The sequence below is a fragment of the Mirounga angustirostris genome, unplaced genomic scaffold, assembly GCF_029215605.1.
Source record: "Mirounga angustirostris isolate CCGP_5_RB_7025 unplaced genomic scaffold, mMirAng1.0.hap1 SCAF_2, whole genome shotgun sequence".
NCBI classification, from domain to species: domain Eukaryota; kingdom Metazoa; phylum Chordata; class Mammalia; order Carnivora; family Phocidae; genus Mirounga; species Mirounga angustirostris.
This window is the reverse complement of record NW_026991710.1, coordinates 86,505,577-86,523,672: the sequence shown is the minus strand read 5'-3', so window position 1 is coordinate 86,523,672 and position 18,096 is coordinate 86,505,577. Positions and strand designations below refer to the sequence as shown.

Genomic DNA, 18,096 nt, shown 5'->3' with positions numbered 1-18,096 from the left:
AGAAGCATTATTTGCATATGCATGTCTGTCTTTCCATCTGTGTTTCTCATTTTTTTTTATTATGTTCAGTTAGCCACTGTATAGTACATAGTTTTTGATGTAGTATTCAATGATTCATTAGTTAAGTATAACACCCAGTACTCATCACAGCATGTGCCCTCCTCAATACCCATGACCGTGTTACCCCCTCCCCCCCCAAAAAAAACCCAGATTGTTTCTCAGGGTCCATAGTCTCTCATGGTTCATCTCCCTCTCTGATTTCTCCCCTTTTGGATTTCCCTCCATTCCCCTATGGTCTTCCGTGCTATTGCTTATGTTCCACATTTGAGTGAAACCATATAATTGTCTTTGTCTGCTTGACTTACTTCACTTAACATAATCCCCTCCAGTTCCATCCATGTCGATGCAAATGGGTGGATATTCATCGTTTCTGATAGCTGGATAATATTCCATTGTGTATATTTACCACATCTTCTTTATCCATTCATCTGTTGAAGGGCATCTTGGCTCCTTCCACAGTTTGGCTATTGTGGACATTGTTGCTATGAACATTAGGGTGCACATGCCTCTTCTTTTCACTATGTCTGTATCTTTGGGGTAAATACCTAGTGCAATTGCTGAGTCGTAGGATAGCTCTATTCTTAACATCTTGAGGAACCTCCATACCGTTTTCCAGAGTGGCTGTACCAGCCTGCATTCCCACCAACAGTGTAAGAGGGTTCCCCTTTCTCCACATCCTCGCCAACATTTGTTGTTTCCTGTTTTGTTAATTTTTGCCATTCTAACTGGTGTAAGGTGGTATCTCATGGTGGTTTTGATTTGTATTTCCCTGATGGCTAGTGATGTTGATCATTTTTTTCATCCATCTGTGTTTCTCAATTCCTCAGTCTGTCCTTCTCATTGTCTTCGAGTGAACATTTATCTCATTTTCCCAATGTACTTTCTCTTTTTACAGCTTGCTAATATAACTGCCTTTAAAACATCATACTGAAATGTGTTTTCACTTGTTATATTGGATAGTTTTGTAACTTTTATTCATTTAAAAAGCAGATAAATAAACTTCACCATTTTCCTTTAATCAAGAAATTGTTACTTACTTTAGTGACTTATTCGCTTCTCCTCTCCTTCCTCCCCTGCCTTAGATTAGGGTCTCTTGATAGAAGAGTTTTCACATCTGTTAACCAAATACATTTCTACATAGACTTTTCTGGCCAAATATATTTTTTTAAAGGCAGAAGTATGTAGTTAAAAGTAAAAATTCAAGGTACCTATTTTACTTTTCAATCAGATAAATTAGAAATAGGAAATGTTTTTACTACTATGAAAATTAGTAAAATTTCAATAGTGTGTATATTTTCAGTTTGTAACAGGGAATTTCTGTGACAAGGTATAATTTTTTCTGCTCAGTTTGATTTTTATTTAGTTTATCGTTTAAACCAGTCTCCCAGGACCTCAACTAAATGATTATGGGTGAGCAATATAGTACATTCCAGGGCATTGACAGAAGTAGTCACTAAGAATTGATAATAATAAAAATAAATAATTTGTGACTGTAATCTGTCTTTCTTTAGTTTATCTTCAAAGATTTTTTTAATTGTTATTTTATTGTAAGTCTCAATAAAGTAAGCACTGTTCTCTTCAAAATATTTTCTCCTCCATTCAAATCTATGTTTATAGTTCTAGTCCTCTTTCCAGAATGAACTTTGGCAGCTGACCAAATATCTTACAGTAACTCTAAGTTCAACATCTTTAAAATTAAAATTGTTTTCTTCTCCCCTCAGTTTTTTCCCCCGGTTGCCTGAACTAGAAAACATTATCCTTGTTGCCTCTCTTAATTCCATATCCCTTTGTTTACCAAATTTGCTAGTTCTTATACATATCTCACATCTGTTCATTTTGCCTTTACTACCCTGTTCCACTACTTGTTATTGCTTTAGCCCCTCAAGAATTCTCCTTGTTACTGGGGCACGTAGGTGGTTCAGTAGGTTAAACATCCGACTCTTGACCTTAGCTCAGGTCTTGATTTCAGGGTTGTGAGTTTAAGCCCCGTGTTGGGCTCCAAAAAATGACCAAAAAAAAGAAGTCTCCTTGCTTCCTTTCAATGTGCCTTACTCACTTCAGTGAAAACAATTAGAATTATTCCTCTAAAATTTTTATCTGATTTTATCTGCTTAAATATGCCCAGTGGCTCTCCATTACTTATCTAATGAGGTTATACTCATTAGGTGAATATATGGATCTTCTCTCTTTGACCCAAGTCTATCTTTGTATTCGTCTCTCCCACCACTTCACCATATACATCCATACACTCTGGCCATGCCAGACTGAGTGTATCATTTCTTGGATATTTGGTGAACTTTCTTGTTCCCATATGTCCTGCTTTTCAGCTTTTCTTTTTTTCATCTCTAATATCTTCTATCTGCTTTACAAATTAAATGTGTAATTCATTTATCAGTAAGACCACGTCTCATCCATTGGCATAGCACCAGAGCAGAGCACAGGACTGTGTAGAACACATCCTACTTTCTGTTGTTCTCTGTTTAAGGTGTGTAAAATGGAGGAAATGTGAATTAGTACCAGAATAGTCAATAAGTTCAATCTGTATGTCCAAGAGTCAAAGTACTGAACGGAGAGCCATGGCTAATGTTAAAACATGAGTAGAATTCACCAAGAGTAGACTCAGAGGAATACCAAAAGGCAGGATCTGAAGTGAGCCTGAAGATCAGGATCCAAGAAACACAAAATTTAATGAGAGAAAGGAGTTTGGAAATAGTGCAGGTACTAAATTTAGTCATTCAAACTACAATTGTTTTCAGTACAGTTCTGATATGTGCATTGGTTATTGCTCCAAGGTATCTCAGAGATACTATTAATAGCATCTTATATCCCCATTCTCCTCACACTGATTTTTCTAACTAGGGCAGGTTCAGCAGTACACATTATTATAGGAAGACCTAGTTAAGAATGTGGTAGTGTGGCAGGCTCCAAGATCATTCTTCAGTTCTATAATGTTCTCTTTACCAGGTAATGGGTTTTGCCCCAGCACTAAGTCAGAGACTCCTATGACTTATTGCAGTGGTTTTCAATCTAAAGTAATAACATACCTACTCAGGAGCGTTTAGAAATATGTGGTATTTTTGATTGCTGTCATACTGGCAATTATTGCCTTGAGTGGGAGATTTCATACATTCTGCAATGTAGTCACCCAATGAAAAATTATATACCTTTGTTGGGCAGAACCAAGTCAGTAATAATATCCAAATTCCAAAACTAGTATTACCAGCAAAGGACCAAGGGTTCTGGGTATTTCTTACTCCACTCATAAGATGGCTAGGTGATGTAGAAGAAGCAGAAGAAGATCCAAAGGCCCTTTCTTGGCTTTGTTGTAAGGAATCTTCATCTGCTGATGCCGTGTAAGTTAAGCCAGTCTTCAGAGTCTAACCTCTGAAATAGTAGATGTGGGTTGAAGGAAGTGTGTGATTGAAAGCCGTGGTTATGGAACCATGTATTTCTGATTTACTCTGAGGGCTGCATTCTCATAACATGGTTTTGCAGTAGAGGATAAGATGGTCCTCCTTTCCTGCTGGTAAGAGATATTTTACCACAGGTAAGTGTTCTAGCATCCTTAATAATATTCTTGGTCTGAATGTTTCTTTGTAAGTGATGTTTGAAAGTAGGTATACTTTCATATGGAAAAAATGTAATACAAAAAATGGGTTGAATTGAAACTTAAGGACCAAAATTATATAGTACAGCAAACCGTAGCACAAGAGGATTGCACAAGAAAGTCCAGACAAAAAGACTGCATTGAAATTTCCAGAAATGGGAACAGATTATTAATAAATTTCCTGATAAAGTCCTGCATGGTCTTATTAGGATTGTCAAAGACAATGGACTGGCTGGGAGCATCTTTCCCCATCCAATATGTATGGGTTCTTCCAGATTCAGTTTTCTTATCCTATATAAATGATGGTGTTGAATAAATAAAAACTTACTGTCTGCACTCAACATGTACCAGACACTATACTAGACATTTGTGTAATCATAATTCATCCTCATAACCCACCTTAGAAACAGGTGGTCTTATCCCCATATTGTAGATGAAGAGAATGATGATTTTAGAGATTTACATATTTTACCTGTGGTAACATAGCTAAGGAAGTAGTTGAGCTGGGTTTTAATCCTATATCTGTTTGACTCTAAAAACTGTGCTTTCAGACACTGCACTATACTGTTTATGTAGTTATGCTTATTTACCTGGAAAACACTAATAATCTGAAAAATGATTAGAGTTCAGAAGAGAATACAAAGTTACAAAATAAAGGAAAAAACTCAATTATTGGTCAAAATAAAACTGAAAAATGCTTATAAAGGAACAGTGGATACAGATTCCTCTTTAATAACATAGAAAATTGTATTTGTGGACTTTCTCGAAGAGTTTAGCATGCCTACTTCTGCAGTGTGGAAAACCTCAAAAGGATACACCATTTGTCACCAATAGTTTTTATCCATGTTTGGTATTTGAAATCATATAATTGATCTGAACTACCTTTTAACTCACCCTCAGTTACTTAGGGATTTGTACCTGAACATCAAGAAGAAAACTCCTAAGTCTTTGACCAACCATAATAAATAAATGCACTCAGTACAAGTAAAGCTAACTGGTTGCAAATAATTTGTGATTTTCCTTTTTTAAAAGAAACAGTTTGGTTTGTCTTGTTAAAATGTATTTAATCAACCTAATCTGCATGATTTCTAAAGCTTAATATTATCTTTACTGTTTAGAAATGAATAAAATCTGTAAAACCATTCATAGGATGATGATAAAAATAATTTGGTCAAGAATCTATATTTTCAGTGTCACCACAATATTTTTTAAATGTTCAACTGTATTTCAGTTCGACGAGTAGTCCGTGACAGATTTTTATTGTCTTTTGTTGTGCATTCATTTAAGATTTTGTATCTAATTTAATTCACTGATTTTTACAGGCTCAAAAAACTCAGAAACCACCTCAGAAACCAGCCCCCACAGTTGTGTCTGTAGCTCCAGCTGTCAAAGATCCATTGGTTAAGAAACCAGAAACTAAACTCAAACAAGAGACAGCTTTTCAAGCATTTAAGAGAACAGAGGTCAAGGTACAGTACATTCCATTTTTATCTAAGATTGGATTTTAATTTAGTTGACTCAAAAATACTTACTTGAAAAAAATATTGATGAGGAACTTTATATGCTAAATGTCCATATGTTGGAAAAAGACTGCATTACTATTCCATTAGATAGAAAGGGAACATTTATATAATTATTTAATATCTAACTCTGTTATTTCTCTTTTTGTCACAGTTAGAAAAGATTCTCTGTAAGCATTCCAGGGTGGTATTCTTTACCATTTCTATGTAGTCAGACACTTGCCTCCAATCGGGAATTTTGTTTAAATTCTAAGTAACTCTGCCCTCAGTAGCAGCAATTTTGCTTCTCACATAACTTGTGCTGATTGACCTTGTAGCATTTTTTTCTCTCTGCTTATTGGCTATTGAAGAAGTTTTCTTCTTTTGTCTTTTTTCCTTCATTATCATGAACTTTCATGGTACCTACTTCTTATACAAAAGGACCAGATTATCTAGTGAAAGTGTCACCTTTCTCATTCTTAGTTTTGCATCCTTGAAATCACACTACATTATTATTAATATCTGGCATTTTGATATCATGGAATAAAATATTTTTCTAACCTAATTTTATAACAAAAACAATATTTTTACTGAGTTACACATTCCAGTTTTAAACAGAGTACTAAAGATGGTAGAAAAAATATTAGCCCCAAATTCTCAAAGGTTGATCCTAGAAAATTCTAGATATTACCCTGTCCTAGTGACTATAAGTAGCAAAGTTCAAGAACCTTGCTGTGATGATAAAGAATATGAATGTAAAGGAGTGCTTGGGTGGCCCAGTTGGTTAAGCATCCAACTCTTGATTTCGGTTCAGGTCCTGATCTCAGGGTTGTGGGAATGAGTCCTGCACCGGACTCTGTGTTCAACAAGGAGTCTGATCTAGATTTTCGCTCTCCCCCTCCCTCCACCTCCCCTGCTCTCTCTGTCTCACTCTCTCTCAAGTAAATAAATCTAAAAAAAAAAAAAAAAAAAAGATTGTGAATGTAAAGTACTCTGAGAAAGATACTGATAATTTTATTCGCAGATCATTTTTAAACTTAATTTGCCAGGGAAGAGTTAATATCCAAAGGATATCCATATTTGCCATATAAAAACTTAGCAATTTGGAATAGAGGGAGAATAATTTATTTAAAGTAATTAGAGTTGCTGTATTTTATACTTAAATCTCTTTTAAGTAGATTATTATACCAACTTGTTACTACTAAAGTTTAATTTTAAGAAATCCAACATGAAATCATTTTATGGAAACTAAGTTAAGGCCTTGGCTGTCATGTTTATTCTGATTTAGAAATTTTGATGTTTTTATGATGAAAGTGAACACATTTTTACTATGGAAAAAATTTGTTTCCTTTCACATATTAAAAAGCAAATGGCTTTCTAACTAGGATAATGGGCAAGAAAATATTAATAGTTAAAAATTGAGAAATAGCTGAGAAATTTATTATCTATACTGAAATACTAAGAAATCACTTGGTCTCCATTGTTTGTGTTATTTTACTTTTTCGTGTCCTAATAGCATTATAAACCATCTGTCATTCTGTTGAAAAGCAATACCAGTAATAGCAAGCCATTAAACTAAAATGCTATACACAGAGAACTTGCTTTCTGTTTGTACTTCTTAAGTGTTGGTCTTTTTACTTCCTTCAGATGGGTTTTCTTTTGTAAAGTTTGTTGAAAGATCATTTAGCCATATGGCAGACAGTTTTATGTTTAATAGAAAAGGAAAAAAATTAGATCTTTCATAACTGAAAATTAAAAGTTTTACTACACTTCTGTCCTTTTTGCTTCATTTAACTTTTTCTCATTACCTGTGTGCATTCCTCTAGGAATTTATAACTTATGTGTGGTTTATCTTCTCTGAATAACCTTATGAGAGAGTTACTGGATGATGTTACTGTAAAAAAAAAAAAAAAAAAAAAAATTCTAATTTTCAGAGTATGTGAGCAAAAATCTGGACTTTTCCTTTTATGAAATAAATATCTCAGCACTCTATTCTGATTAATTTTCACATTGGTTAAAAATGTTTATATGCAGGGGCACCTGAGTGGCTCAGTTGGTTAAGTGGCAGACTCTTGATTTCAGCTCAGGTCATGATCTCAGGGTCCTGAGATCAAGCCTTCATTGGGCTCTGCACTCATCAGGGAGTCTGCTTGAGGTTTCTCCCTATCTCTCTGCCCCTCTCCCTTTTTCTCTCTCTCTCCTCTCTCTCTCTCTAAAATAAATAAATAGGGGCGCCTGAGTGGCTCAGTTGGTTAAGTGTCTGCCTTCGGCTCAGGTCATGATCTCAGGGTTCTGGGATCGAGCCCCACATCAGGCTCTCTGCTCAGCGGCAAGTCTGCTTCTCCCTCTTCCTTTCCCTCTGTGATCTCTCTCACTCTTGCTCTCTCAAATAAATAAATAAAATATTTTAAAAATAAATTTTAAAAATTTTTACATGCCAACAGTATTGAAGGCTACTTTGTGTTTTTACCAACTCTCCCAGAGTTCAGGTCTGAAGTACAACTGCATGTATTTTAGACATGGTAATTACTGTATTTTTAAGTAAAATACTATTTGTAAGATTTAATCTTTTACCTCTATGTAAATTTAACACTTTTGTGAATCTTAAGAATATAAAGGTAGAAAGAGTGCTGGTGAGAAGTTAAATTTATAATTAATTTGAACAAAACATAATTTTGCCTAATGTGAAGGTGAAAAAAATTTGTTCTCATGTGAATAAAAGCAATATTTATTTGTATAATGACATTGATATCACTATTGCTTTTGACTGGCCAAGGAAGTTAATTAGAAAAACTAAGGTGTTATATCTTTAAGAAATTCCTCTGGGAGTGAGTTAGGCCTACTTAAAATGTCACTGTGCAGCTTATGAGGCAATTGATAAAATACTTTATACAGAAGCAGGGATCTCTTGTATGATAGTTTAATAGAAACCTTAAACAAATTGTGAAAATAAAGTTACAAAACCTTTTTAATATATCACCAGAGCTGTACAATTCCAAATAGTTAACATTGCACATCTGTATATATTTTGCACTGCAGGAGCTATTTGCTCAAAATTTTTTTAAAAAATGGATTGAGAATCTGACACATTCATTCACTCAATAAATAATTATCACATGAATCTGTTTATCTCAGACATCTTCTAAATGTCCTGGGTACAAGCATTTTTGTCCATTAAGAGCGGATTCTATTTTTGAAATGATCGACAAGCCATTTGGAGCAAGGTGTAAAGAATTAGGTGCTTTATTGAACTAGATAATACCTTTTTTGGTTGAATAACAAGTTAAAGCATTAAATCTGATTTTCTGAGAGAGCTTGTAACTGAATCTAAAAGCAATTCCCAAAAAGGAATTTCATACATTTCTTTTTTGGAATCATTAGAACAAGAATATGACATTCCAGAATTTCTGCTTTGGAAGTGATAGCATCCATTAGCTATGGATAAGTGTTATTATTTGTGTTTTTTCAGATCAGTTTCATAAGAACTTAATTTTAGTGGTATGATTTAAATTTCCCAAGTCATTACTTTTGTATAAAAAGTCCAATTCAACTTGTTATATATTTAAGATATTATATTGTTAATTACATTTGGCTCTGAAGCAATATTTATCCTATTTTTTTTTTTAGACCTCCACAGCTATTTCAGGAAATTCTTCTAGTACCAGTGTTTCCTCTTCAGTAACTAGTGGCCTAACTGGATGGGCAGCTTTTGCAGCTAAAACTTCCTCTGCTGGTCCATCAACAGCAAAATTGAGTTCAACAACCCAAAACAACAGTGGGAAACCTGCTACCTCATCAACTAACCAGAAGCCTGTGGGCTTAACCGGTCTGGCAACATCATCTAAAGGTGGAATAGGTTCCAAAATAGGTTCCAGTAACAGCACTGCACCCGCTGTACCATTGAAACCACCTCCACCTCTAACTTTGGGCAAAACTGGCCTTAGTCGCTCTGTTAGTTGTGACAATGTTAGCAAAGTGGGTCTTCCTAGTCCAAGTAGTTTAGTTCCAGGAAACACCAGCCAGCTCAGTGGGAATGGAAATAGTGGGACATCAGGGCCTAGTGGAAGTACCACTAGCAAAACCACTTCAGAATCAAGCAGCTCTCCGTCAGCATCCCTTAAAGGTCCAACTTCACAAGAATCACAGCTCAATGCCATGAAGCGATTACAGATGGTCAAGAAGAAAGCTGCCCAGAAGAAACTCAAGAAGTAATGTGGCCAAGTAGGTTTTTATATCACATTACCCTAAAATTTTATTATTAGGACATAAACTGTCATATACTATAATTTAATAAAAATCTTCACAATGGAATTTCTATTTTTCTTACCTTAAAATGCTAAATGTTTTTAAGCAAAATTTGGAGATTTTTTTTTTTTTTTTAAGATTTTATTTATTTATTTGACAGAGAGAGACACAGTAAGAGAGGGAACACAAGCAGGGGGAGTGGGAGAGGGAGAACAGGCTTCCCGCGGAGCAGGGAGCCCAATGCGGGGCTTGATCCCAGGACCCTGGGATCATGACCTGAGCCGAAGGCAGACGCTTAACAACTGAGCCACCCAGGTGCCCCAAAATTTGGAAATCTTTTAAGATTGGAATCTTGTAAGTCTGTTTAACATTTTTATTTTAACAGTCTCCATAGTATGTGAAAACAATGATTAAAATGATTAATTCTTGATGAGAACTTCTGGAATCCCAAGAGACTGGTAGCATACATGAATTTTTAAAAAAAGAAATAGTTTATCTTCTAGTAAAGCCCCAAGAATTAATCCTACTGAATAAGGTGCCTTACAAGGTGGCAGGAATGACCCAATATAAAGTTTTCTACATTCTCCCCACCACTATTCCTCATATTCCGTGTTAGTCCTTGGCCTCATTTCAATTGATTCTCCCTCTCCCCCCAAATATTTCATCTCCCCATTTTCAAAATGAATTTTATATAATTGATTTCTCATATTTCTGTATTATATCTTTACCTTTTTTTTAATCACTTCATGTCAGTTATTTAGGGATCTATGTCTTCCAATAGATTATGAACTCCCATGATACAGTACTTTTCTCCCATTGCCTACTTTTCCTCACATTGCTAGTCTAACAATGCACATAGAATATACCTAATAAATGTTGAATTTTGATTTATCCTGGTTTTCCACATTCCTAAGAATTCATGAGCAAAATACCCATTCTAAGAGTTTTTGTGGATGGATTAATTTCTGAGTTGTTTACATACTGATAGCTTCTTCCTATACCATGGGAAAAAAAGGGGACGGGGGCTGCTTTATTTTTACTGCCCAAAAGTGTTACAGTTTTAATTTTAGTTAACTTTGTATAAAAGAAGCTCCTAGGGCACCTGGGTGGCTCAGTTGGTTAAGCGGCTGCCTTTGGCTCAGGTCATGATCCTGGAGTCCCTGGATCGAGTCCCGCATCGGGCTCCCCGCTCGGCAGGGAGTCTGCTTCTCCCTCTGACCCTCCTCCCTCTCATGCTCTCTGTCTCTCATTCTCTCTCTCTCAAATAAATAAATAAAATCTTTAAAAAAAAAAAAAAAAAAGAAGCTCCTATATCATGATTAAATCTTGAAATTGTTTCCAAGTATGTGTGTGTACATTGTTAAAACAAAATGTGACGGGTCTGAGTCGTAGCCTCATTTGTAAATTAACAAATTAGCCTATCATTGTTTTACATATAGTTTCTGACAGAAGATATGAGGCTTTCTGGACCAGATAAACAATTTAGTACTCACAAGCAAAGTGCAACAGCCATTTTGTACTTCACAGATACCTCATTTCATCCAGAAACTAGAAGTCCAAAAAATTCCTACATTCATTAGACTATGAGCAGCAAACTTATTCCTTCAACTTTGATGTGTGCTACTGAATCTTTATAAACCTCTAATCTCAAACCCTTTCCTTTAATCCCTAAATTTTTCTAACATCTTCTAAAATATATTGGTAAAAGATTTCTGTGAAGATAAAGCTTTTTAAACAAACTTGCTCTTTTTCTAAGGAAAGATATTATTTTAAACTACTCTTAAACAATGACACTAAATTATTCATAGTAAAATAGAATTCAGGATTGAGATAATCCCATTACTTGCATGTGGGGTAAACATCTATTTACATGATTAAAATCTGCCTACAGATGTTTCTGTTTTGAGAAACAAAGATTTCTGTTGATTAAACATCATTTGGCATGAACCTCAAATCCCCTTTAGGGTCAAAAAGACCAAAAACAACCCATAAAATCATCATTATTTGTTTATAGTTCAGGGCCAGTTTGGACTAAACTGGACAAAATGATCTGATACAAACTCAGCTCAAGAACTAACAGTTCATGTGACCTCAGTACCTACAAGAAATTAAAGCAGTAACGCACAATTTGCACATTGCCACTTGAAGTGGAAAATTTTATCCCATCCTAGAACATATGTCCTGGACAGAGTTGAGAAGAGAAGCAACTTTTAATTTCTATGGTACTTCAGAGAAGTTAGAAGACTTTTTAGGAATCTGTACATATGAAAGTATGCATCCATCTAGTAATGTATATAATTCAGTTTGGTATTTTATACAGGTACTTTTGTATTAGAGTTTATCTTCAGGTAGATCTTAGACCTTGATTTTTCCATACTTACATGAACTACAAAGCTTTTTAACTGAACATGTGATGAAAGTATTAATAGTATTTATCATTTATTTTGTTATGCATAGGTTTTTTTTCCCCCAATAGAATGTAAGTTGTATGAGGGCAGGGAATTGTTTGATTTGCACACCATTGTATTCCCACTGCAGCTCTCAATAAACATGATGCCAATGAATGAATAGACAGATAAGTAGGTGAGCCAAGGTAGGCTTTTAGGACTGTAAGCTCAAATCCTACTTTAGTAGAAATTTGGCCAGTATCACCTTTTGCATATTGTGCTTTCTGTTGGATTTTAGTGATTAAAAAACAAAACAAAACAAAAAACCCAACACTAAAAGAACACTGACTTAAAGTCAGAAGACCCGCTTTTGAATCCCAGTCTCTCCATGTATGAGCTGTGTGATCTTTGGTTTCCTCCTCTATAAAACATAGATGATAATTAATGAGATAAAAATGGAAGGCATCTGATATTCTAAGGTTAGATTTCCAATTCTGATGCTTAACAAGGATGTGGTAGTACTGTTTATTAGTAACTGAGATTATAAATTATATTGTGATGATCATAGGTTATATAGAAAATGTATCCTTTTATAAAAACTATATTGCAGTAATTATAAAAATTATATAAGCAATTAGAAAAAGCCATAAATACATTTACATACCATAGTATTGTTTTCTTTTAAAGTAAGATAAACTTTACTAAGAATACACCCCCTAGATTTTTGAACAAGAACATCTCATTCCAGTATATGCTGAAGTGTGACTTGTTTTCCTAAAAAACTGAAGCAAATCTTGCCTGTATTGAGAGCATAATATGGGGAAAACAGTAGCTGCCCTACAGAGGCTCAACTGGAATTCTAGTAGTCCTGGAGTGAAGATGCATTATATTGGATGATTTTGTAGATCACAGATAATTTAATGACTGAGTTTTTACATATATTATTTAGTGTGTATAGGAAGAGGGTGGTAACAGAAAAAGTTAGACTTTAAAAATAGTAACATTCTATAAATTGAAGCATTTCCCCAGAGAATGTAAAGTCTAGTGTCCTTCCAGTCAATGAAATTTAATTATTTCATCAACTGTAATGTAAATTTATATGTCTAATTAGGCTTGAATGTTGTGAGGGCTAGACGTATTAAGTATTGGAATACGTTGAGTACCTTAAGAAGCCAGTTATGACAAATAGGATTTCAATAAAGTAGTTTTCTTGCCATCTTAGAATATAAATATTTCATCTCTATTCACATGGCTCTGAGAGGGTTTTGCAATAGACAAAAATCTAAGAAGCTTATGGGAAAAGTGAAGAGTTTTCAATTTCATGTTTCAGTAATAAAAACACTAATATTTGTAAATCATCTGAACTATTCATCACAAATAGTGACAGGCACTTATGAGCCATCTCTAAAAGTCCAAATTTTATTTTAGGCAAAATATGGACTATATCAGCACTTAGAGTATTTCATGCAATGCTGCATTTGTATGATTAACAATGTATATTATATCTCTTCTGAACAGCTCAATCTTCATAGAATTATTTTATACTAATGAATACTAAAAGAATATTTTTCTAAAATACAAAGAATGTTCAGATAGTAGCTTTGTGACTTTTTCACATGATTTAAGTACCCATGGTAATTTTATATTACTGAATTTTTTATAATTTTCAAACAGTATTATATATAATATTAGGTTAGAGCATCTGTGTTTAAAAATAAATACTAAATAAAATGTGTACATATACTTGTTTATTTGTTTTACAAAGAAAAACAGCCACAAAAATTTCTCCTTCATTTTTGGCAAAAATACTCATTTCAGAGAATTCTATACTGTACAATAACATTTAAATTTTAAAATATAAAGAAATAATTTTTTCTTAATGTCTTAATTATAATGATGTCACCAATAATTTTATCTTTTTAAACTTCTTAAAGACTTACAAACATCCTAATTATCTTTGAATTTTATTTCCCCTGGGCCCAACAAAATAACGTCTGACCTCCAAATTATAATTACTTGATTTTAAACAACATACTAAGAAAATGAAGGTATTGCATAATGTTTAAAAAAAAAATAAAGCCTAAGTGGCATATGAAATGTAGGTGTATTTTTAAAATGGCAACAACATAGTTTTATAGTAATGTATGTTCATCACAATAGTGAGGGGCTGCAGTAGGTGGCTTCATTACAATACTTGCTCAGCTGCCAACTGCAGCTATGACTTTACTGGTGTGGTTTCTAAAAAGGTCAGACAGGAAGCATCAATCCTAGGACCACACAAGTAGACGAAGCTTCTCATATACATCTGGTCACTTATTTCAGCCAGAAAAGTAGGTATGTACTACTTATACAATTTTTCATTTTGCGGGGAGCATTAGGTCATGGTTAATTTAAATTTACAAAATATATACTGTTATATATGTAACAGTATTATATACATGTATACAGTAATATATAGTATATAATATATAGTATATTACAGTAATATATAATTATAGTAATATATACTAAATATAAAATAAATTATATTTAATATATATATAATTTCCCCACTAGTTTGTTGGGCATATTCATAATTACCACAAGTTGCAAGTTTAGATTTCCTTTTGCTTTACCCTAAGCAAACTGGAATTTCATCATTGGGTACAAGGCACTCTTTAAAAGACATAAAAAATCCCTGTATATCCAAAAAAGAGAATCCTCTTTTGGTATCCAAACTCAAAACGAGAAAATGTTATGCAAAAACAACTTCCCATTAGAACCTTATAAAATCATCTTTAGTTTAAATATTTCAGGAACAACATTATAAAATGCAAATTTTTTGTCATGTAGATGTCTTATGAATTTCTAGGGTTGTACATGTCATATACATACATTAAACAGCCATCTGAAAAGCACTCTTCATTTTGTTATTTGTATTCCTCAGTAATATATGTAACAATATACATTATAGAGATGAAATCTCTCAAAGTAACAATCAAATCTTACAATCTCATGTCATATTAGCAGGTTCTATGTGAGCAATGTAAGTCCACATTATTTTGGTTTTTAAAGGAAACCACTAAGTCAAATTTAATCTTTTTACTGTTCTAAAGAAGCATCTACAGGTCAATAAAATGTCTTGGCAAAATATGCCTGACATCTTAGGGGACGGTTTTGAGCTATTCCCAAATTAAAGCTCAGTATCCCAGGACATTGTGTTTCAGCAAATGTTATCCTTAATGCCTGCCTTGTCTAAGTACAAATCAGCAACTAAAAATATTTACATCTTGGCTCAGTACATGGAACACACATTCCCCATTCATTATCCAAACGATTGAGTGATCCAAAAATATTTCCTCATTCAAGTAACATTAGCGATCCTGCAGGATCATTTTTAAGCAATTATACTTTAAAAAATGTTTAAACAAAAAAATAAAAATAATAAACCTAGATACTTCATTTTCTCTAGACTAACATCATCAAGTTCTTGTAGCCCTTGATTTTGAAAAACTTCTCAATACTTAAATACAGACCTGAGAGAAAAATGGTCATTGTTTGTATCACTAGGTGCTTTGCTGATAGCAAATGTATACTTTCCTGGAGGGTTAGTACAGCATAGTGGTTAAGAGTATGCACCCCAGAACCATACCTAGGTTTGAGTCCAGCCCAATCACTTACTGGCAGTGTGACTTCGGCTGAATTACTTCACCTCTCTGGGCCACAGTTTCATCATAATGTTGTGAGTATCAAATAAATTACCACATATAAAGCACTTAGAAGAATTTCTGGCATGTAGTATGCATTCAGTAAATGTTAGATATTATGTTATTCAGGTTTTTTTTTCATTCAAAACTTATATTAAAGAGATATTCCACATCAAAAACTTCTAGTTGGCTGTTAATTCCTATTCTTATGTGTTTTTAGTATACTCCCTGGTTTATGCATGTATATGTATATCATCTATATGATATACATATACATGTATAAACCATATAATGAATGTGATTATATGTATGTGAATATATATGTGCACACATAAGCAAAAGAGAGAATAAGAGAAACAGAAAAAAACGTATTTGAGGCAAAATATGTAATAAAGTAAATGGAAAAAATCTTATCCTTAGGTCCAACTTTTCATGTTGATAACACGTTTACCCTTTCAAAGATCTCCACTTTTAAGTAGTTGATTGTTGGAGCTTGAGCGGTCTGTTTTTTGAGCTTGAGCTATTTGTTTTGCTGTTTCTGTTTGTTCAAAGTGTTTCCCTCAACATGTATTCTTCAAAATACATTTTGAAATAATCTTGTTAGGAAGCACAGTCTTCCTTAAAACTTGATACAGAATCAGTTCCATATAGTTTGGAGGTTTCTTGACTTCTAGACCAACATTTTGTAATGTAAGTTTTATGAGGTAGTCAATAACTTGCCAGAAAACAAAAGTCAAGGGCTTCTTTTCTTAAGCATAAGTCATCTTGCCAAGGTAGTTAGCTGGCACATATCCTTTCTGCCCCTGAGCTTCAGCTAACCACCACTCTTTATTGCCACTTAGGTCACAAAATCGGAGTATGTGGACTCTTTGATATTCCTGAAGGCTGAGTTCATGGTCACTTCGTGCTTGAAAGGCATGAACTGCATAGAAAATCTAGACAAAGAAGCAAATGACATTATTGGAAGCAGAACTTAAATATTTAGACAAACATAATAAAGATATCCAAGCTTTTAGAAAGAATGCTAGTTTTCATTTTTTTCAAAGTCACATTCCCCAGTTCTTTCTGTTGGATTTATTTTGCTAAAACATGACCCAGATGAGAATACAGTTCAATAGGCATTCTTATTGTTCTGGGGGGAGGAGTCTAAACTGCCCATGCTTGAAGGCAATCTGGCAGTTTCTATTAAAAGATTATTTTTTTTTTATTTTTTTTGTCCATAAGCTCCACACACAATGTGGTGCTTGAACTCAAGACCCTGAGATCAAGAGTTGCATGCTCTACTGACTGAGCCAGCCAGGCGCCCCTAAAAGACTTTAAAATGTTAATTTTTTATTTGTTTGTTTTTATTCAGTAATAGCTCTTTAAGAATCTCTCCTTCAGGGGCTCCTGTGTGGCTCAGTTGGTTAGGTGTCTGCCTTCGGCGCAGGTCATGATCCCAGGACCCTGGGATGGAGCCCCACGTCAGGTTCTCTGCTCAGCGGGGAGCCTGCTTCTCCCTCTTCCCCCTGTTCGTGCTCTCTCTCACTATCTCTCTCTCTATCAAATAAATAAAATCTTTTAAAAAATGTAAAAATCTCTCCTACAGAAATAGAAACATTCGCAGATTTTTACTTATTAATATTACCACACTATCCATTCACAAGGTGAAAAGTGAGAGGGAAATGGGAATAACCCTAAGTGTTCAGTAAGAGAAGAATAATTAAATCTATTCTAGACCTTTACAGTAAGGAAATTTGTAGCCATTAAAAATGCTGTTTTTTGAGACTAATAGCATGGGCAAATGCTTATGATGAAATAGTAAGCCCCCCCCAAAAAAGATATCAAATCAGATGTACAATATAAGTCTAATAGTGTTAGTTTCTTTGAATGGTAGAATTAGAGATGATTTTCATTTTCTTTCATTTTTTTTTAAGATTTTTTTTTTTTTTTTATTCATGAGAGACAGAGTGAGAGAGAAAGGCAGAGGGAGAAGCAGGCTCCCAAGGAGCAGGGAGCCCGATGCGGGACTCGATCCCCGGACCCTGAGATCATGACCTGAGTCGAAGGCAGACGCTTAACCATCTGAGCCACCCAGGCGCCCAGATTTTCCTTTTTACTTCTTATTTTTTAAACCTTTATAATGACAATACATTAAATTTATAATTTTTAAATTATTTTAAGTGGCCTAGAAGAAATTAATAAAACATGCTTCAGTCAGAAGATTTTTTCTCTAACCTCAAAAGAATACTTCAGAATATTAGGTGCGTAAGAAGCCCCTAAGTGTTTAGTCCCTCTTCCACTAAAATCGTTAAGACTGATAACAGAAATGTTTAGTTATATCATAAAATTAAGCAATTGACTAACATTTTATTCATTTATTCATTTAATCAAAATTTATTAAGTACCTGTCAAGTGCCAGATATTATATTATCAAAGAACTTACAACCCAACTAGGGAGAAAATGTGTCCCCAAAAGGTGTATACACACACACACACACACACACACACACACACCAAAAAACACCCTACACACATAAGTGATACATGTGAGCTGGTTTTTGAAAGAGGTAACCCTGTATGGGTCACAAAGTTGATAAAGGGGGTGGATATGTCATATTCCAGGGTATATA

At 34.1% G+C, this 18,096-nt stretch overlaps 2 protein-coding genes across 11 annotated transcripts in view; one reads left to right on the top strand and one right to left on the bottom strand.

Annotated features, from left to right (window-relative positions):
• INTS12 (integrator complex subunit 12) overlaps positions 1 to 18,096 on the top strand; it is a 78,504-nt gene that overhangs the window by 23,644 nt on the left and 36,764 nt on the right. For 8 of the 10 annotated variants that reach the window (XM_064584926.1, XM_064584925.1, XM_064584924.1 and 5 more), the window contains exons 6-7: positions 4,990 to 5,136; positions 8,794 to 9,387. In XM_064584926.1, coding sequence (XP_064440996.1) covers positions 4,990 to 5,136; positions 8,794 to 9,378 — 732 coding nt within the window. In that variant the 3' untranslated portion in view covers positions 9,379 to 9,387. Of the gene's footprint in view, positions 1 to 4,989; positions 5,137 to 8,793; positions 15,274 to 18,096 lie in introns of those variants that run through there. The other 2 variants (XM_045880644.3, XM_064584931.1) reach the window with 1 other exon arrangement.
• ARHGEF38 (Rho guanine nucleotide exchange factor 38) overlaps positions 15,795 to 18,096 on the bottom strand; it is a 135,070-nt gene continuing 132,768 nt past the window's right edge. The window contains exon 16 of the mRNA XM_045881752.2: positions 15,795 to 16,419. Within this exon, the coding sequence (XP_045737708.2) occupies positions 16,234 to 16,419 (186 nt within the window). The 3' untranslated portion in view covers positions 15,795 to 16,233. The remainder of the gene's footprint in view (positions 16,420 to 18,096) is intronic.